The 20,168-nt window shown below is 35.1% G+C and overlaps 1 protein-coding gene across 3 annotated transcripts; it reads left to right on the plus strand.

The window, feature by feature from the left end:
- Window positions 1-1,259: 1,259 nt before the first annotated feature.
- On the plus strand, window positions 1,260-18,901 carry CAH1 (carbonic anhydrase 1). 3 transcript variants are annotated; one of them, XM_089080667.1, is made up of 9 exons: window positions 1,260-1,729; window positions 3,216-3,339; window positions 7,872-8,072; window positions 10,132-10,253; window positions 12,127-12,222; window positions 13,481-13,595; window positions 14,260-14,358; window positions 15,638-15,816; window positions 16,321-18,901. In XM_089080667.1, exons 3-9 carry the CDS (start codon window positions 7,886-7,888, stop codon window positions 16,387-16,389), a joined length of 867 nt encoding a protein of 288 aa, XP_088936793.1. In that variant the 5' UTR covers window positions 1,260-1,729; window positions 3,216-3,339; window positions 7,872-7,885; the 3' UTR covers window positions 16,390-18,901. The 3 variants fall into 3 exon arrangements, with proteins under 3 accessions (XP_088936793.1, XP_088936792.1, XP_011637070.2); XM_089080666.1 differs by lacking the exon at window positions 3,216-3,339; XM_011638768.2 differs by lacking the exons at window positions 3,216-3,339; window positions 14,260-14,358.
- The last annotated feature ends 1,267 nt before the right edge of the window (window positions 18,902-20,168 follow it).

A 20,168-nucleotide genomic window follows, 5' to 3' on the forward strand; every position in this document is an offset into this window, starting at 1 on the left:
TTTCTTGCAGCCAAGTGTGTTAATATTTAACAACAGAATCCAGATATTTAACAACAGAATCAGTTGAGAATTATTAATTTTTATTAGTGATGGCTCCCTTTATTGGCGCAATAAAGACGAAATTGAAATAACGTATCATACGACATGACGTAACATTTCTGGGACATCTATAAATAATAAAAATGTGTATATCTCTCAAGAATTATATACCTCTTGAGAATTATTCCTCATTATTTGCAAAAAATACAGGGCAGGTAAATATTTTTATTTCGAAGAAGTAATTCGAAATCATATATTTTAAAGTTTCTTTGTTAGCTAAATATCTTTTCCAAAAAATTTAATATAAATATAAACAACAAATCGTCAATCGTTTTATCATTGATTTCACATAAAAGTAATTGAAAGATACATTTCTTCAAAAAAGGATTAGAAAAAAGATCACATTTTATTATTATTAATCCATAAATACTCGCGCATGAGTCAAATTGATTCAATATTTACAAGCTACTTGCATTTATTAATTAAAACATTACGTAAAGGAATTATTTTTAAAATGTTTTTTAAAATATGAATTTTTAACTTCTAATAATTAAAAATTGTTATGTTATATTTAAAACATATCTCAGTTTATAATCATTTATAAATAAAAATGAAAATTCTGTTTACATATAAAATATAAATAAATAATAAATATAAATAAATAAATTATACTTAAGACGTAATAAATTAAAACGATTAAATTGATTTACATCAAAAAAAGTCATCCGAGTTATAAGTTAAATCAATAGGCACGAATTTGGAAATAATAACATCAAATAAGTGCAAGAGATTTTATTCATTAAATAAAATTAAAGATAAAATTGACATAATATCTTTAATGTAATTTTTAATAATCATATGAAATATAATTTGGCATTAATTTTAATGCTTTATTCATCTGTAATAAAAAAATATTTCTGCTTTCGATTTCTCTCAACTTCAAGGAATAAAGTCATACATACAGAAACAGTAAATTCTATCCTATAAACATATTTCAAATTAAAAGGAAATTTATTTAATATTTAAAAGCGAAATTGAAAAAGAGATGTAAAGAAAACATAGTAATTATTATTTATCGATCATCGATCTATCGCTTGCGCCACTCCATGTACATGTGCACGCGTAGCGGACGCGCACGTGTAAATATTTACCGGCGCATGCGCGGCTGGGATGTCCAACTGTCACGTGACCGCGCGCGATATAAAGCGGTGCCAATGCGCCGGCCGGTATTACCGTCGTTGGAGTAGAACGCGTAGCTTGCTGATTGCTTTCCCAATCGTGTAGGCAAACAAAGACAAGAAACTCGACAACAACGGGGAAAGCATCGCACTTGAAAGAAACGCGACGCACTCGTGAAACTTTAACCGGAGCTCTTCTTTTCAAGTTTCACTCCGAAGCTTCTCATAACCCGTGATTTTTGCGATATCGGAAAATCGCTTCGTCGTAAATATCGTGGGATTTGAACGTGTGATCGTTGAAACGATCTTAAGCCATCACGTATCGACGCGACGATCACGGCACGCGGGTGCTCGTACGTCGTTTGCAAACGGTTCTGCCGTAATTAGGCAAGAGCAGCTGCAAACTCTACTACTCAGATCTCAACTTCGCAGATCTGAATTTCCCGTAGATTTCCGAGCCAAACTGGACGAGAAGATGGCTTCCAAGGACGAATGGGATTACTTTCAGAACGGTAAAAGAAAAAGAAATATCTCTATTCCTCGGAAATGTACACTCCGCTCGTACGGAGTGGAGTGCACAACGGATTAATATTGTGTGTAAACTCGAATTTGCGTCGCAATTGCGCCTTTATCAGAGTGCGTCCGGTGTCACTCTTGAAATTTTAATTGCGAATCTAAATCACAAGTGAATATCGCGTGTATTCTAAATCTAGACAAAAATTATTTTTCCGAGGAAAAATGAATAAAAGAAATGTGGAGGAAATTGTAACTCTCAAGTAATTATAACTTTCGGGCCGTGATCGTAATTGTATGTCGACGATTTTCCTGTAAATCGCACAGGTACTTGCTACCCGCTTTCCTCGTACGTCACTTCTGATAAGCACGCATCGAAATTATTGATTAGCCACTTTGTCAATCGGCGTGCATTCAATATGCATTTAACTGGGATATTTCTGTGCTTAATGTTACAATCACTGCTAGCAGTCGCTGAGCTTTTAGATTAACTACGGCGAACGGACGCATTCGTGATAACTCCTATCGCGACGGTTAATTGAATTCTTCGCTCGCTACGAAGAAGGCATGTGCTGATTTCGTTGCAAATCAGAATTCTTCCCTGAGAAATATTGTATGTGAAAAGATACGTTAGGATGATCAAGAGCGCGTTTTAGATAAAAACGGGCGTGTATAAATTAAAGTTAAAAGTTAAAAGTTTGTAATTGATTTCTTCGAGACGCATTGATTAAACTTGACTTCACTAAGATTTTCTCTTTTTCCTTTTATAATGATGAAATTACTTTCTTTGTTTCTTTTTTTTTTCTCTTTTTTCCTCTCTCAATATAACACTGAAAAGTTGGGCTCGTCAACTTTTTCATTTCAGCTGTAAAAGCACATACTTTTTCAAGCTCTATTAAATGCAACGGTGATACAAAATTGCCAACACGTGTAAATCTCTTTCTCTTTTCCTCAAAGTTTTTCCTTTTTGAATTGAAATCTTGAGAAGACTTGGCATCTGACATAACGGCTTGGCGTCTGTTTGTTTTTCTCTTCTAGAATTATCGATCTCTGCGGAAACCTTAATTTTTCAAATAATAATATCTTACTAGAAACCTTTCAACAGACGCTTCCACAACTTTTAAAGATATCTTGATTGATTTTTCACAAATGCTATTCGTTAACTTTAATAATTTTCATAAATATCAATTTACTCAAATAATATAGACAATATTTTAGACTCTTAAGTCATTCGTTTAGTTTCAATTAATGCATACGCGCATCAAAATGCGATCATATACATATGTTAAACATCAATTGTCTGCACGTGCGATTCAAAATGAAACAAAAATATTGAAATTTAAGAGAGATCTTTCAGAGAGAATCGTTCGTTTCGTGTCTCGCTCCCCCCCCTCCCTCTCTTCCGTGCCCCTCTATCCTTTTTCTCTCTTTCTTCTAAATTCCTGTCCGCTCAATTTTCGTCTCGGTTTCCGGATGGCACCGCAGGCTCACTGACCTCGGGCCATTGTCTTCCTACACGAATGCAGGGCGAGCGGGCCGTGCCAAGCGACCGAGAGAGGTGCTTCTTTCCTCGCAACCCTCGTGGAACGTGGGGCACGACTCCGGCGAGGTAAATGAAAATCAATAGTTTTCTTCCGTAGTGCTGTAGGCCGATGCACCTGTAATCCCACACGAACGGCCGCTCGCACACGAAAGCCGGGGGGTCGCAGACCCAGTTTCACTTTGTTCCGCTACCGGGGTTGCCGTGCATGCCCCCGAAACGCCCTTAATCTCGAGTCAATTTGTCAGCGCTATCTTTCAGCTGATTGTTAACGCCGAGCGTGCGGCAGCTGAAGCGCACCAGAAGATTCGCAATCCAACACGTTATCGGATTCTCGGGAATCGGCCCACTGCCAAAACGAGACGATGAAATCTCGTAGAGAGGGATGATTAAGTCGTTTTGACTCGTTTAAACGCGCGTGGTTCGGTTCGGCGCGGCTTGACTGCGAGACACTTGTTCGCTTGAAATTGATCGATGCATTCGGTCGTTCATCAAATTATTTTGGAAGAATCCGTCATTCCGAATGATGCGGATTGTTAACATAATTGCGAGTTGCCATTGCGCGCGCAAAGTGGGATTGTTTTCCTAAGATTTATCTCGGATGAATTTTGAATAGTCCGGTCGACGCTCAACGATCATTTCACGTGTAAAATATATATCCTTGACTCTAATTTTATTTTAGATATACATTAGATATACATTAGATTACATTATAATTTTCTGTTTTAAAATGTCTTTTAAAACGCCGGCGTCGAAAATGATAGTACGCTTATGTGAATTAATTCGGATTTTGAGTAATCGAGGCCAACGTTCCGAAGCACGAAATCTCGTAACGCTCAATCTCTTATTTGCGTATTCCATCCATTCGCTTAACAAGTACCGGAATGCCGATTCTGATTGCGCTTATAAGTGACTAAAGAAGGTAGATATTCTATTTCAGTTTAATTAGCATATATATAAAATAAATGTAAATGATACACGTATGAGCTAACAATATGACTGATCTAAGAAGATTACGTAACAACTAGGAATTAAAAACTGACACGATAAAGCATATCGTAATCAAGTCGAAGTCTAAGTGATCTTTTTTAGAGCAGATAAAGAGGATCAAGACGTTGAAAGATTAACGAAAAGTGATGACAAGATATTCCTTTCGATTGTAATTCGTGTATTATATGCTCATACGCCGCGCACTATCGCAGTGCTTCCTATCGATTTAGGTTGTTGCCGAGGCAAATATAATTTCAATTTCGTGATTTATCCGGAATAAAAATAAAATGTACTTTTATTCTATGTTCAGGAATTCTAAAAAAGGAATTCTATTTTTCCTCGAGTAACGCCAAGTTTTAACGCCTACGGTCGTGATTTATAAAATTTTTATAGACTCAGTGAACTCTTCGCGTGCGAGGGACGCGAGTACTTATTTTATTTCATTTATAGGACCTAATCCACGAGACCGCCTCTCGCGTTTCGTCTTTCATGAAAAATACTCCGCAGACTACGTGTGCGAGATATGATGATATTTCACGATCGTGTAAATCATATCTTTCATTTAGGCTACAAATATCGCGTTGTGCGTATGGAAATATCGGCGAGCCATTTCACCAGGTGTGAAAGAAAGTTTTCAGTCAACAATCGGAGAATTGGGATGGAGAAATCTTCTCTCTCGCGAGAACAGTCACGCGGTCTCTCCTTCGTTCGCGACGATTAACTTGCAAATTGCTCGTCGACTGACGATTGCCATTCTAGATATACGCTTATTATGCACACACAGGTGAAACTTACGTACGCACGTAATTTATTTGCATATTGTATTTGTTTCTACCAACGGCTTGTGTTTTTTTTCTCATTCTTTTCTTTCCCGAACGATTAAATATGTACTGTATATACTGTATTTTAAAGGGCATTAATATTCACCCGTGAGTCGCTATTCAAAAGATCGATGTATGTCGCAGGCTTTTGATCCACGATACGTGAATATTGATTAAGAATTTTTTGCTATCTAATATAACACACGATGCGCATTAAGGATATAAATAAAATGTAATGAAAAGAGAAATTTCACGATAGAGATATCAAAATATCGCGCAACGTACCGCAGAAGGACAAGTGTGGCAAAATACGACAGGACTCTATCATTAAATGATAGAGTCTTGTCGTATTTTGCCACACTTGTCCATTTTTATAACGTAATATAACGTAATATTGAGTCTATGATAATGATGGCTAGTAATCTCAGGATTACAACATTAATAATCCATAGGTGGGAAACGCGCACATGTTTGTGTGAGAGACGTATTAATCTAGATGTATTAATCTTAACTTCTTGATTGGCACGAAAGGATTATTATATTGGGAGAGAGGAAAATATTTGCTAAATGTATTCACGATTTTATTTTAATCGGAACTTATATTCAGCTTTACAATATTTTCGTTGAATCACTATGTCGCAAGAGATCGAACAAATTTTCAAATAAGCATCAATTGTTCTTATCTGTTTTGCGGAAAGTGACAAGAATTCAAGCTATCAGGTCGATTGACAATATCAGTCGTCATGATCTTTCTTTAACATTTTGATGTCGCTGTAATTTTTCATCATTTATATTAATTGTTAATTATATTATCGTTTATATTAATTATTACAATTATATCTTAATCAATCTTTTATACTCAAATAAAGAATTTATGATCTTGATTTTAGTAATTTTAGATTTTAAGTAATTTTTTTTTGTTAATCGTTTAAAATACAAAGCAATTTTAGCATTATATAAGAGTAAGTCCGTGAAACTAGACAATAAACAAACTGATTAATCATAATTGAGTATTTTTGAGAATAATAAATTAAATGGGAAAAGATAATTTCCAGATAATTCGAATGCACGAACTAAGACTATCTAGAATAAATTAAATGGGAAAAGATGTTAATGCTTATCGTTATCGCTTTTCGATTCGAACTAGATAAACGACTGTTTTATTATTATTATTACGAAGCTATCCTTCAATGGGAATTCACGTGATATCAGTTTCAATGCCGTGGACGGATTTCTTACGTTCTTACGCTCCGCGAATGACTAATGATTCGTCTCAGTTCGTGAAACTCCACGCTTTCAATTTTATGGACGATTATGTGAATATCATATAGAGATTTGCTCAAATTTATTGAAACTGCTATTGTGATCAGTATATGTTAATATTTTATTAACAACTATATATGTGTGTGTGTGTGTGTGTGTGTGTGTGTGTGTGTGTGTGTGTGTGTGTAATCACACACACACACACACACACACACACAATATAATTTATTATGTATCTAAATAATAATATCTGCGATAAAAAATTCTTTTATTATATTATGAATACAATATATTATTATATTATCGTCATATAATAATATAATATTTTAACAAAAGTTTTAAAATATTATTTTTTCTTTATAATATTGATTTTATTTTTAGATTTAGATAACTTAAATATAAATCTTCTTAACTTTCTCTCAGAATATAATTTCGCATTTGATCTGCATATATAAATATGTACTTATATAATGAATATCATCATAATTAACTTAATTTCGCAAATTTAATTAAGTTTTATCGATCGACTTCGAATCGCAATTTCGAATCGAGCGAGACGCGATGTGCATGAATGCACGTTCATTGTGCACATTGCATCACGTAGTAATTTTATAATTAAATACGATCTTATGAAAACCAGCGATAATTTAAATATCACAAATCCCGTACTTGTGCGTTAAAATCAATTGACACGAACCGATGCTCGTTCGATACATATGTAATGCAACATTAATTTTTGTTAGCATTTTTTTCACGATAGAATGATACATTCGACATCTAATTACAACGTAAATGACATTGGGATCACGTGCTCCGATAAAAAAAGATTAATGTGTCGACACGTGACGCACATTGCGAGATAAGAAATACACGCGATTATTAAGAATAATATGCTTACTCAGTTTTTGTCTGTTGTCGAAGTTGATTCTATATGTACAATATTAAATGTATAATTATATATATAGTTTTATATATATAGTTTGGTTTTCGTCTTCAAATTGCTTATCGTTTCACTAATGCATTATAATTATTATCAATAAAAGTTATTACTTCTGTAAAATTTATTTGTATTTTTCACGTCTGCGTGAAGAAATAAACTTTAGAGTGATTAAATGTAGTCCATGTAGATTGGACTGTCGATAAGTATGAACTTGAGTCAATTCAATTCAATTTTGAATTATCAACACGTTACGTGCATCATGATAAAGAGTTTGTTTTGTACTTATAACTTAGCTTACGACTTTTCTTAATTTACTTGAACGAATTTATATCATCGAGCGAGTACTATCTTGTTATTATGGTGCACGTGTCATTCATTCCTAGTGCAAAATCATATTTGCGTGTCAATTTTAAGCCTGGAAAAGCAGATGATTATTTTACTTTATTTCTATTAATTCTTATTATCACGATAGATTCGTCGAAATTCTCTTCGTTTACGAAACCGATCTCATCTGAATAACCAACTAACCAACATGACATAAATTTCTCTTTTTTTTATTTTCGCGTGTGTATATATATATGTTGCAGGACCCAGCACGTGGATGACGAAATTTCCCATGGCAGCTGGCTCTAGACAGAGTCCGGTGAACATCGAGACTAAACGGGCAGAATCCGATCATGAGGCTCTAAGCAGCAAGCCTCTGCGTTGGAAATATCCCTCTACAGCATCTCGGAAACTGGTCAATCCTGGTTATTGCTGGCGGGTGGATACCGATGGCGAGGACACGTGTACGTATCACACTTTATTTAAAATATCCCTTTTCTTTATTTTATTATTTTCTATATTTTATTAAATGTACCTTCTTCTTTTCATTTCTATGTAAATAAAAATTTATATATTGAGAATGTAAAAAAAGGACCATTTGAGCCAAAGCTAGATGACGATGCTAAATATATATTTTATAAATATATTTTGACAGATATTACTGTTTATAGAAAAATTCATATTCATAACGCAAACGTTTTGACCTTTATTGTCAATGTGTGTCATCTTCAGACGTGCGAAAAACAATCAACAAGAATTAGTCCGAAAATAAAACGCTCTTGCTCTTGTGACATGTCATATTCCGTATATAAATTAGAAGCGCCTTACGGTTGTCCAAAATATAAAAATTTAATTAAACGAGAAGAGAGTCGTAATCATACATCCTAAATTCAAATTGATATTCAATTCGAATTGATAAAATCGTTTCTAACAATTGAATCAGGGATGCCATAAACAAACATATCTAATAACAAAGGAATAATGATAACAAATCATTAATTTATATATTATTTTATCGTGACCCATCTCATTGTCACATATGAGAACTTCAAAAATTCAAAGAGTATCATGATTGAATAATATTTAACGACGATATAATAACAAGATGACGCAAAACGTTTAGCATAAATACAAGCATAAATACAAGAGCGAAAGAACTGTTTTTCTCTCGAGAAGGAAAAAACCTAAAATTGTAATTGCAATCGAAACTTTGAATTGCAGATGAGGTACCTGCAAGCGAGGTACGTTGCGAGATCGGCGTGTAGCGCCGCTCGTCCATCCGGAGATGGTGATCTAGTATAATTTTAGATTTTGTGTTCGCCCGATACCCGATATTTCGCATTCCATCTTAAGCGTACTTCTATAAACATTAACGTTGACAGCGGCATTGAACGCGCGTACGCTTTGTTTGTTCGCAGCTTTTGGAGCAAGCTGTATAAAGGCGTTCTATCTCCGCACGAATAAGTTACATAATACTTTTTATTAATTTCGTGCATCATGCACACCTTACGTAAGAAACGAACGCGATGCGATTTGTTTTGTCACGGTGTTATGTATTCCGAGATTACATGCTGCGAAACGGAGAGCGAATTTTCGCGCGAGCGCCCGATCGTATATATCGTTATGAGGGTTTCACTGCCGACTTCGTGCCACTTATAGGGAGGGCTTTTACCTTCGTCGAGTGCACGAGGCGTATTTGAAATGAGGACGACCGTACCGTGGTGTATTATGTGCATTCATATGTGGCACGAAGCGGAGCAGCGCACTATGTGATGGCGATATGCGACACAAAACAATAGATAATAGTGTCGTGATAAACATCGTGACCCAATGTCACTTCTCAGGCACTCATCATACGAGGAGGCTTTTTAAGCGGTATATAGCATACGAAAATCATCAATATTATCAATATTATCAAAATTGTTACGTTTTACTGAAAAAAAATTGATAAGAGAATAAATGTCGATAACTTATAAAAAGAAAAAAAAGGGTTCTTGTAACAAAACACATTTTTTTTCGTTTATTATAAAAATTCAGAATAAGTTTTGAAACGCACAAACATCTCATGAAAATTTTCTTCGCTCCTTGTTGTGTTACAATAAATAATTTTAGAGTCACATAGTTTGGAAAATTGCGCAAGAACGTAGACTTGGCGCACCAAATTTCTCAAACAATTTATCACAGTCGAAATAGAGACGAGACAAAATAATAAATGCGTCGCGACGCAAATGAATCACGCGGCACAAATGCGATGATCTTCTCTCGTTGTAGCTCTCGTCCATATAATTTAGTTAATCAAGCGTATCCTGTAAAGCGACAGCTAGTGTTACATTCGTCATAACACGTTCATAATACTTTATAAGAGCGTACTTTGGAAATTTCTACGTCATGTGGACCTAATTTAGAGGTTTATCCATTCAGTTGCATTTTATATCACAATATTGCCACACGTACACGTACATAATATTGCCTACACGTCTCACATTTATAGGAATTTTGATTTGTGTTATTATTGTGTGACAGTTTTAAGTGGTGGACCGCTGATGGACGATGTCTACAAGCTGGAACAATATCACTGTCACTGGGGATGCAGCGATTCCAGAGGATCTGAACATACAGTGGATGGACAAGCTTTCGCTGGAGAGGTAAGATATCACTTCTTAAAAGGCTTAAAAGATATGTGATTGAATTTAAACCCGTGCTTGGAATTCACTCTCTCGCCTAATTAAATTTTAATAACTAAAACGACAAGCGATAATGTAATTATATGTATGTAATGTTAATTTACTTGGCAATCGAAGTAGCTCGTTAGTAATCCAGTCGTATTAAGAATATGATTCATTCTGTTTGCGATTATCCGCAGAGGAGCTTATGGCGGTATCGGCCTTATCCGAGAATAGCCGTGCGCGATTTATTAGCACGATCATTTTACCGAGGATAAACCAAAGCTCTAGCCTTAGCTATTAGCCGTCCGCAAATATATGGAGTGATGTAAGAAAAATGACTTTGCTGCAAGTATAAATAAAATATTTTAAAATACTTAAAATAACTTTACTGGAATATACAGATACAGACGCTAATTATAAACAGATGTACATTTATATGCATATAATTACGCGGATATCATTCGTCTCGTAAATAATGCGCTATTATCGTCATGTTGCATTGAGAATGCTGTGTCAAACGATGTGTCAAAGATATTTTTATGCTTGAGCAGCTGCGGCCTACAAAGCCGCATAACGGTTAACGAATAAGGAAAAAAATAACAAATGCGCGCATAGTGGTAATGATAATGGGCATTATTGTCAAAACTGCATGCGCAAATAATAGCTGTTACTATCGTAACAAGTTGTGCGTTCATTCGCGTAAGAATTCGACGAAAGAATTCTCAAAGGCGAGAAATGGCCACTCACGGATTGAAAAGGATGCCAATAATTAACCGGAAAATTGCATATTTCCTGAACACATTTTCTGACACAATTCCAGGATAGACCTGTCTATGGTGAGAATTTTCTCGGAAACTCACTTCTCGTTGGATGCTCTTCTTGCTCGCTTATTTTGCGATTGCAAAATACATTTGTTTACTTGACTTGCGATTAAATCGATTATGCAATCATCTACGCTGCGATAAGGTCTGTAATCTTTCATAAATAATTTCAGCTTAACCCCGCTGTCGTTCGAGAAAATATCAATGATTCTTCAATGCACGGAAAATTTCTTCGTCATATATGATACATGTAGTAAAGCATGTGTAAATGATCGCTAAGCAAGAAAATGTCTAAGATGCATATTATTTTTGAATACGAAATCAAGTACGCGCGGCTTCTCTTGGAAACAAACGCATCGCATAATCGGCGACTTTCTGACCCAAACCTAATGTTAATTAAACGACCCGAGTTTCCAGCGCATTAGCGAATCAATTGGCAGTCGCAACGAGTTTATATTCGAACGCTGCGCACGTTCTCTCTTCCTTCGAAGCGGTCTTTCCGCTTCGGTCTTTCCGTCCCGAGACGTTAGCTTCATCGCGAGACTTTATACAACAATATAAATGATATGATGATCAATATAAATGATCAACAATATAAATGATGATATCTCCCATGATAATCCCATATCTGGAAAACTAGGTCGATCGGATGCGCGGATATCTGATTTGAGATTTCAACGTCTAGTTACCACATCGATTATATAATTCCTCCACTCGTCAAACGCAATTATCAATTATTGATGCCGAAGTTTCTTTGCCGTTCGCGTGACGTCGATCGCGATCAAGAAGAGCATTCTAGGCAGCGACGAACGATTAAGGCTGAGAAATATGGATAATTCAAACGAGACATTATTGATAATTATCAAACGTCCTCAATGGTATAAATATAGCAAATAATATATCTTAATTGGCAGTTCGAAGAGATAAAGTACTTGTTAACTCCAGTGTTTCGTTTCGCTCCTCCCTGATTGCCCGCTATTAGACTTAATACACAATGATTTAGATTCATTGGAGAGTACCGTTGCTTTCAGCTACATCTTGTGCATTGGAACACCAGCAAGTACAAAACTTTCGCTGAAGCCGCGAAAGCTTCTGACGGTCTGGCCGTTCTGGGAGTCTTCCTTAAGGTTTGTAGCACAATAATATTTCAGTAATGGAAATGCGTGCCACATTAAAATAATTATTAAAAACGACGTCTCATATAATTTGCTGATTTGTTAAATCTTTATATAATCATTTACCGTGCATTTTTATACAAGTCTGCGGAAGCCATCTCTATTCGGGATTCTAATTCGCTTATATTTCGTCGAGCCGTGACTATCTATAGTCACTTAAGCTTTTTACATAAGACATTAGCTGCACAAGCGGAATCCATGTGGAGATGTGGAGGTGCCACCACCGATCATCGCCGAACGGTTGATTATATAAACGTGAGACGCAGACATAATTCGTCATCATCGTCGTCATTGTCGTAACACGTATCGAGCTTAAAACGAGACATGTAAATGCACGTTTGTATGTATGTTTTCGTTAGACGCGTATGCGACGCTGTCGTTTGTATTCATTTCGTAGCAAAAGAATACCTTGATCGCGTGCAACAGCGATTACCCTCTTCCGCTTGGCACAGCATTTTGTATCTAATAGTATCTATTTAGGTTGCAGTTACGCGGCTCGCGATATCATGAAGAACGCAACGATCGCGACGATCGCGACGATCGCGCAATTGCGCAAAATTCCATATAAGCGCAAATGATACGTCATCTTTCGCTGACAGGAGATGAGACATTATTATGAGATCAGATGCGATAAATCTCGAAGAGCAGAAAGACTCGTGAAGCTAGCTTTTCTCACGAAGTGCACCATGATTATTTCTTACGTAACGATGCATAGTTTCGAGATACAATAAAGTCGCGTAAGAGAATGCAGGGAACACATGTATCGAAGAAAATTTATGCGCCACGTGCAACGGTGACAATGCGACAGACAAGTTTAAAAATATCATTACATAATGAATATCGGCTCAATGTCGAGCAATTTTATCGCGCCTTATTTGCTTTTTAAATCATTATTTTGCGATCATTACAGTCGCTACTTAAAAATATTTGATAAGGAAATCTATTATAATTCCGCGATAAACTCTTAAGCTTTTTATCGACTTACATGTTCTTGCAAAACTATTTTACAAAAAAGCATTTATGGAGCATAAATCAAATGTATATCAAATGTGTATCAAATATAGATCTAGAATATGTGATAGTCTTTTGCTGGTCGAAAGATTTAATTGGAAAAAAATTCATTAATTCTAGCTGTTTAATTATGTCTCGGCCTTGTGAAATCGCACATTATTATATCAGAAAGGAAAGAAACCGAAAGATCTGCTTGTAGGTCGGCAAGACTCACGAAGAAATGGACAAGATCGCGCGATTGTTGCCATACGTCTCGCACAAGGACGAGGTTGTGGAAATTACGGAACCTATTGACCCTGGTAAACTTCTTCCTGGTAAGTTATCATCGATCGAATAATAGTAAGTTATCATCGATCGACCCTAGGTAATTTGATGATTGTCCCTTTGATCAAACAGTCTATCTATTCGTGATTTATAGCGTCCGTGATCCATGTCCTTGTTGTTTCTCCTGTAAAATTCATTTACTAAAACCTGTTTGTATAAGCCAATCAGATCGGTCCTACTTTGTAATAGTCCTATGCAGATTAATTAATTCGAACAAGAAACCTGGCTACGAAACTAACAATAATAATGTTGAAAATGTTTAATCTTGTTTTTAATTAACTGAATGTGTGTGTGTGTGTGTGTGTGTGTGTGTGTGTGTGTGTGTGTGTGTGTGTGTGTGTGTGTGTGTAGATGTATACATATATCATTTTTAATATATATTATTATACAATATATTAATACATATATTATAAATAAATATATGTATACGTATTGTATGCAATTCTGATTCCAAAGTGTAGCCAAATTAGACCAAATACCAACGGTACCAAAGCCAATAGAATCATCGTGTCGTTTCCGACGAAAATTTCCGTCTTTAACGTTTATCTTTAATAATTGCCTGGCGTATGCTTTTCTATTAAAGCATTAACTAATAAAGTTTCTCTCGCATATACTCTGTACTCTCTCGCCTCGTATCGTGCACAACATGCATAGTGCGCAGTGGACGGGCTGGCACGCAGAGATGCGTGAATCCGTGCATGCGCTGGGCCGACCGAATCATACCACGCCACGAGAACAAATGGGATTTCCAAGGTTTGTATCGCCTTGGACTACTTCGTGCAAGAAAATGAGAGAGAGAGAGAGAGATTTGAGAAGCTGCGCGCTCGAGCGTGGGACTCTCACTTTTCAACAACGCCTCAAAAAAAAAAAATCGCCTCGAATGCATTTATTCTACATCTTTGGTTATTTTCAAGCAGTCTCCAATTTTCCGAAACCTTGCATACCAAACACATGTTACGAAATGTCGGCATGATATGACAATGCATATGATGTAGTAGATAATTTCTTTTTCTTCATATTCTGATATAAAGAAACGAATTTATCTGCATGAGGAGCAACTATTCCGTTATATAAATTTTTGTATTCGCTTTATTAAAATTTTTCATTTTATTGTGTGATGTATGTATATCTCCACCTCTCCGGATGAATAGTACGTATATAACGTCATCACAATTTAATTCCGCTTATTGTTAGAGCACATTGGTACTTTATCTATCGTAAGCGATGTGTTTAATGCTGTGTGTGTGTGTGTATGTTAAATAATGTTAAATATTTCTATGCATGTAGTTCTTTACTTAGATGTTTACATTTACTATCCTTGATAAGTAATACTGTCAGTATCATTTGTCAATATTATTTCAAAGAAATATCTCTAAAGTATTATTAAATATTCGATGACACCGAAAGATAAAATGAACGAAGAATCCGTATTGATACGATATTTGGCATATTTGCTTCTTCAGAGAACAGTACGTTAATCAAATTGCGTAATTCCAGTTTCAATATACTTCCTTCCATTATTTTTATATTAAACTTTTCAAGTAAAGAAAAATAAAACCAAAATATAACTAGTTATTGGACATTAACTCAATTTATGTTATTCGATATATTTTAATTTTTATTTGTGTTGATTCATACGTGGAATATAATAGAAGGAAAGAAATATTTTAACAACTTAAAAAATATTTCAATAACTTAAAAAAATATTAATATAAGAATATCGATTTTCAGACATGATTAACTTCCAAATTAAATTTAATATATATAACCGTTTATATATATAATCGATATAATTGTTTCGAAATTAATTACATGCTACATCACGTTAAAAGATAAAATAACGACACAAACACATTTGTTATATAATATACAATGAAATAATATATATCATGCCTTATCAATCGCATCTTATAGCTGATTTAAACGATCACATTTCTGTACATCTCTTTATCGCATCGCTTTGGTCGGCTTAAAAATTTCTTTTTATTTTATTTTTGTAAACATGAAAAATCATCTCGATTCTCTTCTTTAGACGACAATGGATATTGGACATACTTGGGCTCACTGACAACGCCACCGTGCAACGAGAGCGTCACTTGGATTCTGTTCAAAAAGTACATCGAGGTGTCCCATCATCAGCTAAACATTTTCCGCAATCTGCGAAAATTCCCACGTGGTGAGGAATGCCCTTGCCACGAGAATCACGGGGCGGTAAGTGAGAAATATCTCAAAGAAAAAGTTATCACGCTTCGTTTCCGCGCTTCATGCGCGACGTTCCTTTTCTTTTTATCTGCGTTTAATTCCTAATATCGCAAGACGCAAGACAACTTATCGTCTTTCCTTTGTCTAAACCATTCTAAGAATTTCCTGTACTGCTTTCTCTCGATATTCTCTTACGCTTCCTTTCCCTCGATAAATGAATTTTGACAATCAACGTGACACGGCGAACGCCTTTGCAACAACACGATCACCATTTTTCAGCCGCGAAAGATGCATATCGTCGCAACGAGTCGACGTTTTTTCTCTTTTTTTCCTCTCTTTCGCTCGATATACGTGAACCACACCACGGTAGCTATTTTTAGGCGTCCAGGACGCCTTCGACGTCAATGACCGCGACCACCGCCGTCTCGGCGACAAGCGAGAAGGTTTCGGCATCACGATACACCCTCACTTTTTTATATAATCCCAATCCTTTATTTCTTTGACATTTTGCAGGTGATCAACAACTTCCGTCCACCGATGCCGCTGGGCAATCGTGTCTTGCGAGAGTGTGGTAGCTTCTGATGGCCGGCCTCCACTCGGAAACTAAGCAGAGATGAAAGCGATAGAAAGAGAAGAAGAACAGAATAATTTTCGATCTCTTCATTTTTTGCAAATCCATCGATCCCAAGGCGGTACTGCTGCTAATGAGCCGCAGCGTTCAATGTGCCTTTCGATTAATCAACGGAAACTTACTTTGCGTTTTGCGAGACGCCGCATCGCAGCTCGTTGCTTTCTCGTAATCGAATTCGTTGTTGATAGCGACTTTCGCAACCAGCAGGAAATACCTGTCATTTCACGGAGAAATCAACGAATCAAGAATACTTGGTAGTTATAGCTCGCGTTTGGTGAGTGGCGTGCTCACCGAAACTTCCATATTATTTGACCCGATTATACAGTAAACTAAATAAATCTTAGAATCTAAGCACCATTATCGGAGATCTTGAAATCATTGTGAATTCATGCGTTTCATATGAAAAATCAAAATTTATAAAAATCTCGTTATGTTAAATTCTACATAAATCCATGATTACATTTTACACAATTTATAGTGAATTTGATTCTCATCGAATTTTTCTAATTTTAAATACAAAACTCTTTTAACTATTATCTAATATTCTTTGACGATAGTAGGTATATGAATTATCGAAAGAATCTACGTTTAGAAAGTAGCAATACTTTGATGAGAAACATATTGGTAACTAATTATTAACTTTCGGTCACACCATGACCAATACGATCGTATACCTAGGATATTTGCTTGAATACAATGTCGTGTCCTTGGACCAGCCGAAATAATGAGTTGTTAATTTTAATCATCATTCATTCACAAAATTTGTCCAACCAGACTAGTTTTTTCTTCAGGCACAATTGTTTTAAACCAGTTGTAAAGCATCGAGTGAATTTTATAGATGTGGATTTTATAAATACTCATATATCTTCGTATACATCGTTGATGAAGAAACGCGCTTGGTCAGGGACGTTGCAGTAATGACTAATGCTAATATATATGTATATATGTAAGCATGTGCCTTTCATTTTAATTTAACGAGTAATTATGAGTGAAATATAACAAGTGTTAGAGCGTGCGCTTCTCGCGCCGCGCAGAGAATATCGCTTTCTCATTAATTAGAAACCATTGCTTATATCTGTACGCGTATATAAAATATTTATGCTTGTAGATATAGACGCGATCTGATGATATGATCGAAATATAATGATAATTGCAACGCAATGCGATTATTTTCACCACGCGTCCCATTATGTATCGCATTATATATTGCACATTAAATCAATAGACATTAATGACAAAATATTAAAATAACTATTGGCATACGTACAACAGCTCGTGTATCGCGCGAGGAGGCTTCTGTTTCGATCAATCCGTCCGCGAGAGACACATCGATTCGACAAACTCGATTCGTAATTCGTATCGCCTTTAAACAGTTATAGGTACAAATATTTGTCTTGGGTGTTTTAGATTACATTATCGTATATCGCATGATTGCATCTAAACAAAATAGCTGCTTAAAGTCATATTTATAAGCATGTATACTATTGTCGGCGCGCGAAGTGGACAGTAAGACCCTGCAAAACATTATACGGCTTCATTCAAGTTTCATGTATAGACTTAATATATACTTGATGAGTTTGCTCTGTCAAAATATACTCGCACATAATCGCATCGTGCAAGGTTTATTGCGCTCCGAGCAACAAGTGCGAAATACCATTGCGCGACGGCGATTATTAGATGCGATTTTGACAATATGTAAGTATATGACAACAACGATATTGTCATGTCCAAAAATGAAACGAGCCTCTCAGAAATCAAATTGACTGGCTGTAGAACATAAGAACTGGGGAAAATCAATGACATTGTAAACCGATCTATGTGCTTAATACTAAAATTGCGAGAGATGTTAATCAATTTGCCTTTTGAAAAATTCAAATAATAATCTTTTCTTTTCTATCAATTGATTTACAAGAAAACGAGATATATCGTCGATTCTTAAAAAATGTTTTCTGATAATCTAAATTATTTTCTTTTTTGATAATATTTGAATATTTTTCTAATAAAAATTTTTCTCGTAAAAGAAATCTTTAACATGATATGGATTAACACAAAAAAATATACAAAGATTAAGCTGAATTAATAAAATAATAATTTTACAGTAATTTTCGAATGTTATTTAATATAGACGATAACTGTAAACTTTATTTCGTGCCATACATGACAAATTGTACTACGCGTCCATATACTACGTTGCAACATGCATTGAATATATTATCTTATTATACTTCGGACATTTTATCATGCGTATTCTCAAGAATCACTGTTCATTCTTTTATAAATTGTAAAATAATTGTAATGTCTTCTTTCATTACAACAATATTTTATCATTATTTGACTTTTATTAGTTTATATATATATATATTCTAACTATTGTTGGTGATGTGAGATATATATTTGTATTTTGTAGCCCTTCGACTGTGATAGAAAAAGAAAGAAAGAGAAAATAAAGGATAGTTCTATTTATTCTCTTATGCCGATACCTAATGCGCTTTCCATCACTCTATTGCGAGCGTTCTTTCAGTTCGATTCAAAAGAACTCTTATTTTAGAAATCAAGTGAGCTTCTGTTTTAAAATATATCCCGTTCCGTTGTCATATGAAAGCGTACAAGGCCAACGACCGCTAATGCTTGTACCTAACTCTGATGCTCGCGATCGAGACCAGTTTCAGGGACGCGAGAAGGAGACTCGTATACGTGAGAAAGCGCGCGCGATGCGTGGAACGGCCAAGAAGTCGAGACTTTCCTGCAATTCCTTGAAACTCCGTAATGCTTCAAGCTACTTCAAGGGATTACATCTCCCGTTGCAACAAACAGCATAATTGCCAAACATGTGAAGACAAATTGAAAGAATTATAGAATTCCGTCAGCAGTCTTGTTTCTCAGCAGCCTTTATTGAAAATACGAGTGTCGATATTCTTTAGTTTTAAAAACGTTTTTAATTATTATTTTTCTAGACAAATTTATTTTAATATTTTTAAACTTATCTCTCTCTCTCTCTCTAAATCTCTCACTTTGTTGAGATCTTGTCCCGGAATCACATTGCCTTGGTACTTTTATGAGTTCCTCTCGGAACCGGTCAGTGCATGTGCCTCGTTGAGAATACTACATTCGCAGTGGTTCGGTACACGTTTAATTCTGCCGTTCACTCACAATAGATTCAAATAATATTTTAACTAAAAAGTAATATACATTGATAATAATAGAAATGATGATAATAATAAATGCAATTTCTTTTCATATGACAACATTAAATCTCTACTGCCTGCTGAAGTCGACAATATTTATAAATAAATCACAAACAAAATTTTATTCTATAATTAATTATGACATAATATGTAAGATCGAATATATTACATAAAATCGAAAGATTAAATTACATGTTTATGATAGATTAAGAAATGAACAAACAATTATATTGATGATATACAATATATATATATATATATATATATATATATATATATATAACAATTCAAAGATGTCGTTAACACATTTGTAATTTGTAATGTTCATCTTGTTATCTTTGTTATCATGTCGCGGTTTTATTACATTCAAATGTCATATTGTGCGAAAATTGCCAACACAATGTTGAAAATTAAATAAGGTCAATTGTAAAACTGTAAAAATGAACATTTAGCAGTTTAGTTTTAACAGAAGTAAATGAAAAGCTAATTATTTTACGAAAAGCTGCGATTATATATCTTCGCATGCTTCGGAACACATATGGCCA

This window comes from Pogonomyrmex barbatus, unplaced genomic scaffold, assembly GCF_055798465.1.
Source record: "Pogonomyrmex barbatus isolate J1 unplaced genomic scaffold, ASM5579846v1 scaffold4, whole genome shotgun sequence".
Classification (NCBI taxonomy): Eukaryota; Metazoa; Arthropoda; class Insecta; order Hymenoptera; family Formicidae; genus Pogonomyrmex; species Pogonomyrmex barbatus.

What these genes read in the sequence shown, in the direction of transcription:
- CAH1 (XM_089080666.1), top strand. Translation starts at nt 1,693, where the DNA reads ATGGCTTCCAAGGACGAATGGGATTACTTTCAGAACG. An exon ending in TACCGATGGCGAGGACACGT is followed by an intron (nt 8,073 to 10,131) that starts GTACGTATCACA and finishes ATTGTGTGACAG; the next exon opens with TTTTAAGTGGTGGACCGCTG. An exon ending in TTCTGGGAGTCTTCCTTAAG is followed by an intron (nt 12,223 to 13,480) that starts GTTTGTAGCACA and finishes ATCTGCTTGTAG; the next exon opens with GTCGGCAAGACTCACGAAGA.